The sequence below is a fragment of the Buceros rhinoceros genome, unplaced genomic scaffold, assembly GCF_000710305.1.
Source record: "Buceros rhinoceros silvestris isolate BGI_N320 unplaced genomic scaffold, ASM71030v1 scaffold1670, whole genome shotgun sequence".
In the NCBI taxonomy this organism is placed as follows: domain Eukaryota; kingdom Metazoa; phylum Chordata; class Aves; order Bucerotiformes; family Bucerotidae; genus Buceros; species Buceros rhinoceros.
Window position 1 is genome coordinate 19,691 of NW_010387676.1, and position 12,182 is coordinate 31,872.

Consider the following 12,182-nt stretch of genomic DNA (forward strand, 5'->3'; position numbering starts at 1 on the left):
CCCCAACAAACAAAACAAACCAAAAAATAAAACCAACCAACCCAAAACCAAAAAACAAAGAAGAGACAGAAACTTCCCCTCTGGATTCAACATACAAAACCACAAACTGAATGTTACTAATAGAGAGATACTGATTTGCTTCTGTTAATAAGGTTGAAGAGGACATAGTAAAAAAAAAAAAGAAAACGACCAAAAAAAACACAGTACAGCAGCAATCTTTAAAAGTTAAGATTAGTGTGAGATATGATACAAAACAATCAGGTTTTTAGCTGGTAATTAAAGTGCTCCTTTTCTGACTTAAGGTGTAAAGAAAATTAAAGTGATTATCAGTTACTGGCAACCCTTACATTAAATTAGGTCTTTCATGGCAGAGGAGAACAGTATGAACAGTTTTACAAAAATAGATCCATGTTATTTTGGAGAATACTGTAATTTTTTTCTTTTTTTTTCAGGTTTTTTTTTTTTTAAGACTCAATTTTGATAAACTGTACCTGGTCATACAAAAATTACCCAAAATTCAAACTTTTACCATATAAAAAAAGGGAGAGATGAATTGGATTCAGCTGGATGACAGGTCTGGCAAAATGTAAGGATGGACAAATTCTGTGTAGGGCACTTATTTATGTCCAGATGCATATGTTGTTTCTTACTGATTGCTTATCTTCTTCACATAAGCAGTCACAGGCCTGGAGTCACAATCACATAGTACAATGCTTCGGCAGTCAAAGAACCTTCTATTTGATGCAACATTGAAACACTGTTTGCTTCTTTATTAAAATGTTGGTGTGTTGTTGATTTTCCTTTTCTTGTTATTCACATTCAGAAGTTAATAGATAGCATCAAGATTTATCAGGGAGAATAGCAAGGGGAGTTGCTAAATCAAAGGCTTATAAAACGTCTTTCCCAACTGAGTCAGAAGGTTTATTAAGTTCAACCCTCACACCTTTTTCACCTGCAGAAACATGGAAAGGAAATCAGTATTATTTTTCAGCATTTAGCAAAGTACATCTACAGAATGGCTACATTAATTTCCAGATTAGTTTTAAGAGAGTACTTCAAAGACTGTCTAGTACATATGATCTAGCAAGACAGATATTTTTGTACACATGCTCTGTATACTGTGCTCTGTAAAGTTAATTAGCCGTGGTTACTCATCATCTCTGAAAGCGGGCGTGTATTTGTCTGCCCAAGTAGGAAACTGGATACTTCACACTGTACGTGTACATCTGAAGCTCATTTACCCTTTATAAAGGTAAGCTTTAAGAATGGCCAGTTGAGAATCTGAGGACATTGTCAATTATTCTGTATGAGAAAGTCCAGAGTTTCTGGTTATTTACCTTTGTAAAGAAACTGAGGGATTTTTTAAATTTAACGTTCCATTTGACTTGATGCTTAAAAAAAAAAAAATTATCAACAAAACGAAACTACCAACCAACCCACATATCTTCTGTCCTTTTTTTCTAGAAGTTGACCTAGACAGCTTTAGGTACCCCCAACAGAAGTCTGGCTATCAAAATACTAACAGACACAGTATGCCATAATCAAAAAACTATTCTGCATATTCTGCATTACTTTAGTTAGACTGGACACTAAGCCATAATTGAATTGTTTTTCTATTTGATGACATTTTATTCTATAATTTTATGTTTTATTGTCAATAGAAAATAAAAACCATCTTGCACAATTTTTGCTGCAGATACAGAGCAAATGCACTTTTAATTGCAAATGGAAACTGAAATCACAACAATATGATAATATAAATCAATTACATGGCAAACCAATAGGGAAATTTAAACCCCTTCAACCCAGCCTTCCCTTCTGAAGTGCCTGCAGTTTAGGGGGACCCCAGAGAGGAGGGGGGCTGGAGGGGAGGCCCTTTCCTGCAGACACAAGCCCACCCGAACCACTTCCTTGCACTCTCTGCAAGGGCAGCAGCTGAAGCTGCACGGAGACAACTGAAAGAGCTCTGATCCAGCCAGGCTGGCTCCAGGGGCTGTGCAGTCACAGGCGTCTGACACAAAGCCGGGCGTGCAGACAGACTGGCTTCCTGTGGAGACCAGGTGGGTGTTATCCCACAGACATGCATGAGCCACCAAGCAGCGAGACAGCGGGCCCGGCCAGAGCTGAGGGACTCCCTGTGTTTCTTCACAAACCAGGCAGGAGCTGCATTGCTCTCACCACACCCAAAACGCACAAAGTCACCAACTGCACTGAGGGTGGCTGAACTAAACTGCAGCTTTCGCAGCTGCTAGATAGCTCTGGGGCTACTTACGAGCTTCAGCTGCCTAACGACAACAAATGGAAATGTCATTTGGAAATGACTGGCACGTCTTCAACATCATCAGTTTCAGAGCTCTTGACAAAACCATGGAGAAACCGTCCCTGTGCACGTGTGCACTTGCAGTACACCTGATACTGGTTTATTTCTAAATTACCGTAACAAACAAGAAATTGTGATGGTGACCACGACAGAAGGCCTAAGCCATTTCTCCTTATAATGCTAATTTGAACAGCAGATTTAGATCAACTTCCTCTTGAGGGAGAAGCCAGAAAGGGAAAACAGATGCTTAGATATGTGGAATTGGAAATGGAGGAAGTAACTCCATTCTTTGATTCCAGGTTTTAATTTTAGGCTTTTGTTCTTCCAATATAGATATTCTAGTCAAATTAAGTCGTATTCACTTCTTGCATCACTATATCCGATCAAATCTATCTCAAGGGCTCTCAGTTCTGCAGTGTCTCACAGTCTCTGGTGTATGTACCCTCCACACCTGTTAGGGAAGCAAGACTAGGGGGAAGATGCATCCATCTACCATATAAAAATACTGAACAGCCTCAGGTCTCAGAGGAGTTGTGAGTAGGACAAGACGCTGACCTGGATTTCCCAAGTCACTGCCTAGCAGCTCAACCACTGGGTCATCTTCCCTGTAAAACCTGACTCGAAGTTATGCTTTCTACCGCTTTTTGTGCACAGGATGGGCCAAGGAGATGAGGTTGAGTTACTTTCTTCCAGAAAAAAAGATCATAGAAGATAGTAGCAAGAGATTACCTGTTAGATATTTTACTTTAGCTCGTGCTCTTTCATCTGCATCGAAATACCACACCGTTATTGCGTACCTAGGGAAAAGGGTAGGAAAAAACCTCCTGAACTATGAAGAAAAAAAAAAGCACTTGACATAAAATACAATCTAAATGAAATGATAATTCTGCAGTCTGACAGAAAAGAGATTTCATAAAGCACAGAGCAAGCAGGTTTTTGTTTTCGTTTTGGTTTTTTTCCTATTAGCAGGTACTGTCTGAACAGTCATTGAAAGGGTGCCACTGATGCTGTGAAGTTTACTTTTCCTTTTCCTGATGAGTTGCTCCTATGGTTCTTGCCCAAGAACTGGTAATGAAGTCCCTGTCCAGACCACCTTGCCCTGTGACCTCATCTTTTATTTACTTTGTTAAGTCCATCACTGAGCCACACTGCAACGACCTTTTTCTGGACGCCTGCTATAAGGAAAAATTAACTACCCCTCGTTACACAGCTCCTCTGGTTTTCCACTGCCCATATAGGATTTAAATATGAAACGCCAGCTATTGAGAAAAGACATTAGGGAGCTTTAGTAAATGGCATTCCTCCTTCTGACTCTGCTCAGAGCACAGAGGGGGAAGGGAGAGCAGTACAGCCTTCTGAAAGGTGGCAAGAGGATGCACTGATGGCCATTTCAAGTTACTTCTTCCAAAGGTACTTGTGTTATCTCATGGTACCAGTCAATGCTCTGGCTGTCCACACGTGTTATCACATGGGCAACACAGTCTGGATCAGCTACTCCAGTAGGTAAATCTACCTATTAATGCTATCTGGAGGAGCCATGCCAGATGTGGGGGCAGTGAATGCACGTACCTTTAGCATCACTGCTGTGGATGAGGGACAAAAGAGATAGCAAGTTCCCCTGTGATTCAGACTGGGAGCAACTCCTCTCATACTCCAGAGAAAGAAAAGGTCACACATTTCTGCCCCACAATCCTCAGCAATTCCCAAACTACGATGCAGTGGCTTAGTTTGACTACTTTAACAACTCCCTCCCAACAAGAGGGAAGTTACATGAAGTACCTAGTCAGTCTTCCAGTATCACAGTAAGGTGCTAAGGACAAAGGGACAGGAAGAGAGTGTAAAGCCATTACAAAGAAATAATGAAGATAACATCCCTTGGCTAAGATAAGGTCTGCTTATGGCTTTGTGTGCTTCTATCCAGTTCTGCCAAGCACATGCTCAGAAACTTCTGGTGTTTCCAGCCCTCCCTCCTACCCACCCATGAGGATGTTTTCTCCAAAATACAAGAGATCAGACAATGGTACAAATGCAGCAGCATGGCAGAAACCTAATCAGAGGAGAAAAAACACCTTCTCAACATAGTGCAACTTGTATTGCACCCGGCAGGACCTGGGATCAGGTCATAAATCACAGTGTCACTCATTTCTCATTAAGATATGCTTATTTTTTGGTAAAAGAAATACATAGAATTCATTAGTCCTACCTTGTAGCAAATGCTGGCTGTACTTCATGAGGGTTGCGACGATCAGACCAGAAGAATAGCAGTCTATCAAATTTGGGTTCAATATCAGCAAATTGGGCTTTACCTTCTGGAAATATCCGAAGGATGCCTCCACTTACCTACAAATTAAATATTTAAAACCAGTGCTGTATTTAAAACTATTGAGTATTGCATCCCAAAATATTTCAGACATTTGGAACTGAAATAAAAGCCTTTATCAGATGCTACAGAAATTACAAATAAATGGCTTTTCTGTTGCCACATTTAACCAAACTTTTTACGCATTTTTCACTGAGTAATTTCAGAATGCTTGCAAATATTAAACCTCCATTCATGTTTAAGTCAAAAGCCGTGATTTTATATTGGTTGTTTTTTATCTGCATTATCTACTCACAAAATACAGACAAGACTGACTGATATTACACAGGAAGCCAAAAATATGCCAATACAGATGAGAGAAACATTGTATTTCACATCTGAGTTTCACCCTTTTCCATTAAAGAGAGTGTTTCACTTGACAGAAGCACAAATTTATGTCATGTTTTTGTAATTAAGATGAGGAATGACTAGGAAACTTCAAACTAAAGTCTGAATCTATATTACTCATGGTCAACTTGGAACAGTTGGACCTACCTACACCTAGAAAACAGCACAAGTAGGTGGGGTTAATTATTTTTAAGTCATGTTAACTTCTTACTGAAGGTATTGATGATGTTAAATCTAACTATAGCCACCCACTGTAGGCCTTCATGGGAAAATCAGTGCAAGTACTAACAAGGTAAATTGATATAAATGACTGCTTTTTAATTGTGATCTAAATCAGCAAACAAGAAGTGACAATTTAGATCAATTAGTTCTCCTAAAGAAAGCTTGAGCTTCTTTCTTTGCTAACCAATATACTTGGTAATATATTAATTTGTAATTAAAATAGATTTTTGCAGGAAATTAAATACCTTGGTTTTTATAAATTAAATGACCATCTGGTAAATTTTTCACAGTTATTGTGAAAATGCAATTTACTTGGCTTCTACACTCTGGTATGTATTCTTTCGGTTTTTTTTCCAGAAGAGAAACCATAATCATCTAAAAATGCCCCAAAGCTGCATTTTAAGATGTGCAGTCCAACCAGTGCACTTTTATGTAAGGATGCTATGATGGCAAAAAAAGGGTAGTAATTTATCTTCTAATTTAAAGATTAAATTTGACATTTCAAAGATGAAGTCAGAAACAGAAAGCTTCAAGTGCATCTATTTCTGACTCAACTTGCCCAACTACCAGTTTTATGTGAGTATGTTATCAGTCTCATTTTCTCATCCAGCTCTTACACAAAATGGGACAACACTCAAGAGAAGAGAAAAAAGCCAACAAACACTCTCAGCTGCAGCCTGTGTTATCCGTATTGGGTGCACCCGATTCACAGAAACTAACCGCTTACGTGCTCTTCCACATGCTACTTCACAAGTATGATAGCAGTACCAGTAGTTTGGTTTTTTTTTCATATACAATGAGAATAAACTTCTCCACATCTAACTACACAGCTATCAAGGAATAAACAAAGCTATCTTTGCATTACTCTCATGCTTTCAATAGGGTCAGTTAGCTATGTCCATTCTTCAAATCTACCTAATCCCACTGAATTGCGAGGAAAATCCTTATTAAAAAGTTCCTTTATCATTATCACTACATATATGGAGAATGTCAAGTCACTAAATTTAGACCATCTGAACTGTTCTATAAATCTATTTATTCTACACTCTGTGTCTACAATGATACGAAGACTTGTGCTGCTTTGGGCTATACTGATAGAGCAATAACCATAACTCTTGGCTAATTTGAAACTGATCCCAAGCTACAGCATCTTTGTTTTTATAAGCACACTCAGTTAAGTAATCTAGCTGCACAAACAGTAAACTCAAGGTTCAATGGGATATATGGAGAAATAAACTAAAAGCAACTATTTTCCAAATATTGGTTTTTTACTCTTTGTGTATGGGATGTGCGTGTTTGCTATACAAATAATGTACAATAAGTTGCATGATTAGATATTTATGAAACTTGGATACTAGCAGATACATATATAAAAACCATGCAACTGGTCCTGCTGACAACATTCAAAACCTTGAAAATAAATTCCTCATCTCTGTCTGCTCTCACAGTTCATGTAATGTAAGAACACAATGAAGACACAGAAATAAGGACATGAACGAAGACCTGAGCAAAAGCGCATTAGCAAGCATATGTAAAAAAAAAAAGCTACAGAAATAAATCATTGCATACCTTGGCATCCCAGTCTTTATTAAGGTAATATATACAGGTAACACATCTTCCATCTCTGTTTGGGTTATCAACATGGCGCACGTATCCTGTTCCATTGCCTGGATAACAAGCCACCATAGCCTAGAGTCAAAGAATCAAACATGATAATTAATTTTATTGGGGGGTGTGTGTGAAGGAATCTATATTTTATGTGTATTAATTCGTAAGTAATTCATACATAAGCAACAGAAAAATTAAGTCAGAAATAATGTGAAAATAATTTTTTTATCTGTGTTTTCTTTCGAGTTAAAAACTGGTTTTAAACACAAACAGATATCTATAACAAAGGTGTGAAACACATTGAGAGGAACGTTGTTCATTAAGGTACGGTAGGTGCGGCTGCTCCCATGCTGTGACTAATCCTTCAGATTTCCCTGCCTTGAACAAAATATAAGGGATGAGAAATATCTTGTGTATAATTAAGTAGCATGTGCTTCTCCTTGTGATAAGAACAATTATTTTCCAGACTCAAGTTCACAGACAGCTATCTTTTTGTCTTGCCCTTTTTTTTTCTTCTGTGTTTCCAGTGCAAATAATTCCTCCCCGAGAAGTGGCATCAAACTTTACTTTTAGGAAACTTTTTAAACAAGACCATTAGCCCATCATACTCAATCACTCCAAGTGCATTCTTGGGCTTGTGTTTTGTCCTGTACATAGGAGGTCTTTGAACCTTTGTTGAAAAAAACAGACTACATGTACAACAAAAACATCCTTTTCAGTCAAGAAGTGAGAAATTTAAAAGAGACACCAAACACTCATCTGTGGTAACCTTCTGACATCAAACGATTCCCAGTACAGTAGTGTATTTAACTTCTCATGCTGCACTTAGCTCAGCTGACTTGAAAGACCCCTAGAAGGTGGCTTGGTTTCTGAGTCTTCAGTCACGCAGATGTGTGTGTGAAAAACTGGTCATCTTGCTAACGGATGGCCAGATTAGCTTGATTAGCTATCAGTTCACACGGCCAGTTTGTGGTGCAGAGCATCCCCATAACTTTATGCATTTGCTGGAAATAATAATCATCTCATTTCTGAAAGAGAAAAAAACCTGAAGTTTTTCAACTGCCACCACAGTACCCAGATGTCTGCAGTAACAATATCCTATCTGCAAGAAGTTGAAATACATATTTAAAATAAGAGCAAAAAAGTGGTTTTCTACCAACAATCTGATACACTCGGTGAATGTCTGCTGTCTAAAAAAAAAAAAAAAAAAAAAAAACAAAACCCACACCCCCCCCCCCCCCCCCCCACACTTTTAACTGGAACCCCCCGGTGAATTCCTGCGGTCGAAAAAAAAAAAAAAAAAACAAAAAACTAACCCACACCCCCCCCCCCCCAACCCCTAAACTTTTCAATGCAATCATTCCTGTCTAAATTTAACCTGGTTAAGTTTAAATTTAAAGTCAGACCTCTGGATTGCAAACTCTTCCACCTCTTTTAAAATATAAAAGGCAGTTTTCCCAATACAGTGTTAACTGTGAATATGCAACCGATCAGATGAAAAGTATTTCAAATCAAGTTTTAGTGCATTTTTTGCTTCATACTAATAATTTTAATTTTCCTCCTCCTTTTTAAAATGCTAACAAATAAAGCTTTCCACGGTTTGAATTACTTGCAAGAAACTGCTTTTGAGCAGGCTGAGAAATAGCTGCAGTTCAATCAGTAAAATATTTCTATATCGCATGAAAGCAAAATGGATTTTGCTACAGCAGCAGCAAGCATTTTAAAATCTTTGCTTCCATATATTCTCTTCTAAAGGAAGAAACAATTTTTTGGTAGCTCCTTCCAAGCAGAAATCAGAACACAATATCTGCCAAATAGTAGCACTGTGGTTATAAAAAAACCTTAAAATTAAGCAAAGCTTCATTCACATGAAACTAAAGAATTCAAATATACTTCTAACTCTGAGTAGGCGCTTCAGCTTCTAAATCCCTTTACTGTAATCATAGCACAGTCATCATTACAGGTCTCACACGTAAACATATTACATGTATCAAGTAGTGTGACCTAATATTTGGCAAAGTCATTACTTATCAGTTTTGCTGCAGGAAGATAAACCCACAAAAATCAAAACAGTTAGTTAAAGATACCAAATAATGTAGTAAGAGTTCTGTAATTTCCTTTCTTACAGAGGAAAAAAGGAACAAAACAAAAGCAAAGCTGGGCTGGAAGAGGAAGATATTTGGTTTCCTCTGAAAGCCAACCCTCTTGAAAGGAGTTACACGTACCACATCAAGCCTATCAAGCTCTCATGGAGCACGAACAGTGCTGAAAGCAGATCCAGATCCAATTCTGTAACAGCATTCCTAATAGCAGGAATAATAAAGTTTTAATTTAAGGGGTTTTGCTGAGAAGTAGCATGTAAATTAAACCCTGACACTAATTGTCGCTCAGTATGTGCGTGAAACAGCTACTGAAACTTGTTCAGAATGTAGAAAACATTGAGACCAAGTAGCTAGAGCCATGTCAATTCTCACTGAAAGCACGAGTTAGATACAAAAAGGTCTTCAGGCACATAAATGACCTAAGTATCTATCACTGAACTAAAAAACCTAGTGTTAAAAGATTAGGACAGTTCCCAGGTCTCTCTGGCCAGTACAGGGTTTTTTCAAGGGCACACTTGGATACCGTCTGTTCCTCAAAAAGATAATTTTGCTGTTAGAGAAGCATAAATTTGCATCCTATTGCTACAGTTTCCTTTGTAAGGTACTGAAATGGGTACTTGTTCTCTTTGCTGAAGGGAAATCAAGAAAGGAATCTTTAACACCAATGTTGCTGAAGAGAACTGGCAGCGCTTTTTGGAAAGTCTGGGGAATCACCAGTCGTCATCACCTTCACATAAAGAGCACCCATATTCAATGTCAGAAGCATTTTGTACAAGCAGTTGAGTCTAAAATACTGTCAATATTTTAAAAAGCTCCCCTTTTTTTTTTACTTTAGGGTCTGAAACTTCTGCTATTATCAACTGGAGGAGACGAGAAACAGTTTTGCTGCGATAACTTATCTATAACAGTATTCTTATAACAGTAAGAATGACTCAGCCTTCAGCAGCAAATTGGAAAGCAAACAAAATTTGTGAACTGGCTGGTGTAGCATAAATATACATTGCTTTTGTCAGTGTGACAACTCCATCTCCCCACTTGAGCTATGATAAGGAAAGTCACAAAACACTTTACAGAACATGGGAAATACATTGCTTTGTGAAATAATGTGAAGTGAGTTCATATCAAACTATCATATACTACGTGTACCCACATGGACAGGACATTTTTTTTGTCCTGCGATCCAAGTACATAATGAAATAAGATACTTTTGTTGCTTTAACATTTTACAGTATAAATAAGCAAGCAAATACATGTATGCTAAGCAGAAAGAAAATTTTGGGTTTGCAGCTTTTGTTCACCCACTGGACTCCTTTCCAAACACTTTTAATATTAACCATCTTTAACCTAACACCATTCTCTTTGAGTCTGAGCTCTCACGCCTAGCACACCAGCACTGTCCTGAGATACCCTTTGGAATTCATGAGTAATCAAGAAAGCATGAAAGCCCCTCGCAGCTCTGCAATCCACCCAACTTCTGTCTATCAAGCCAAAATATTCACACACTTAAGAAGCTGCTGAGCACTCGCTCACATACAGATGCTCTACTTGCAAATGTTTAACTCTGGAAGATTAACTTTAGACCATCAGCCCTACTGAGCAACATTAAGTTGTTAACAGAAGAAATAATTGAAACTACAAATTTTTGCTAAGCATCCGCATCTTTAGTATGCTGGACATTATACTAATTAACAAATGCACAAAGGTAACCTCAGAGGGAATAATCCATAGTCCACACAGTTTTGTTCACTATGTAAAGAGGCATCAACTAAGCCACTCAACCCTGGGAGGCACAGCACAGCAGTGCAGCTGGAAAGGGGAGAAGTATGACAGCCTCACCCATCTGTAAGTGAGGAAGGCTGGCAGGTAAACAGGCTGAAGCTTTTTTCTCATCCTATCCATGTCTCTCACAGCTGGATATCTGCAAGTTTAAGTAGTTCCTTAAAAAAAAGGAATCAATAATAGCAAACTCTTAGGGAAGAGGGGAAAATACCAGTTACATGACAACAAAGTTTCTTAAGGAGAAAACCACCCAGCCAAATAAACCAAAACCACAAACATAAAATGGACAGAGGACATGAGTGCTAACATATTAATTTATTAATGTAAAATAACTTTGTTTAGCTCAGGTTAAAGAAATCTGCATCAGTCAAGGAGATGTCTCTCTTGCTGTTTGGTGAAAAAACTGCAAATCTCAGCAAGCAAAATAAGATGTCTAAACACAAGATCAATGACTTACTACCAAAATTTATCCCATGTTCTCTCAGAGACTTCACTGGAAATCCTTGGCATGGGTTATTTGAACATTCATGAGTCATTTGATTATTCAAAGAAAAAAAAATGCAAACCAACACCCACACACCACTGGACTGATGAAAGAAAAGTAAAAAAAAAATCTGACCTGTTTGGTCCATCTATGATGTACTTCTAGAATTTGCTCATCCCTGACAAACAACAGTCTGAGGAAATACATCTCAGTTTTAAGGACACGTCAGTCTAAGATTTCACAAGGTGTACAAAATAACAATCAAATTGAAGGAAAAAAGACCATATTGGTACCACCTTCTGAGAGCAGTGTCAAGATAACTGACTTATACATGCTAATGTGGTAAAACTGCATTCATAACTTGACTTGGATTCATAACTTTTCTGCAAATTCTTCATAAGCAGAGACAGAAACTTGCAACAGAAGGAAAATGTCAATGGGGAGAAATGCCTGTCAGCCTGGGCAACAAAACAGAGGAAGCTGAAAGGGGTATAATAAACTCTTTGGGACACAGTTAATCCAAGTATTTCCACACTAACTCTCAAGTGAGTGAGACTTCATGCTGATATGGATCAGCTCCACGATCTCATAAGCAAGGCTACAGAACCAAGTTTTCGCACAAGGCAACACTGTGAACTGGAAAAACTGGAGAAAAATACTAGTCCCTGCAAGGATTTCCTCATTAAAAATCCATGCCTTGCAATCATTGTCAACTGCAAAATCTGCAAGAGGAAAGCAAAATACCACTTATGGTCTTAAATATTAAACAACGCAGTAGTTCACATGCCCTCAAGAGAGAACGAGAATCTGCAGATTTGAGTTAGAAGCTAGCATAAAGAAGAGACTGACACACTGCATCAGCCTTGAATAATTTATCTTTAAGTCCTCTAAGTTACCACTACAGCCATTCAATGACTGTTACCAAAGGAGCATTCTCGCACCAACTTTATTTACAGTTTT

At 38.1% G+C, this 12,182-nt stretch overlaps 1 protein-coding gene across 1 annotated transcript; it reads right to left on the reverse strand.

Annotated features, from left to right (window-relative positions):
• Nucleotides 1-440: 440 nt before the first annotated feature.
• On the reverse strand, nt 441-6,935 carry EGLN1 (egl-9 family hypoxia-inducible factor 1). The gene is made up of 4 exons (XM_010144489.1): nt 6,819-6,935; nt 4,524-4,660; nt 3,050-3,117; nt 441-952 (listed from the first exon to the last, which is right to left on the reverse strand). The coding sequence occupies exons 1-4, from the start codon at nt 6,933-6,935 to the stop codon at nt 888-890; spliced, it is 387 nt and encodes a 128-aa protein (XP_010142791.1). The 3' UTR covers nt 441-887.
• Between the last annotated feature and the right edge of the window lie 5,247 nt (nt 6,936-12,182).

Coding starts and splice junctions, on each gene's coding strand:
- EGLN1 (XM_010144489.1), bottom strand. CDS start 6,935: ATGGTGGCTTGTTATCCAGGCAATGGAACAGGATACGTGCGCCATGTT. Junction 4,661..6,818: donor ATAAAGACTGGGATGCCAAG/GTATGCAATGAT, acceptor TTTAATTTGTAG/GTAAGTGGAGGCATCCTTCG. Junction 3,118..4,523: donor CAGCCAGCATTTGCTACAAG/GTAGGACTAATG, acceptor CCTTTTCCCTAG/GTACGCAATAACGGTGTGGT.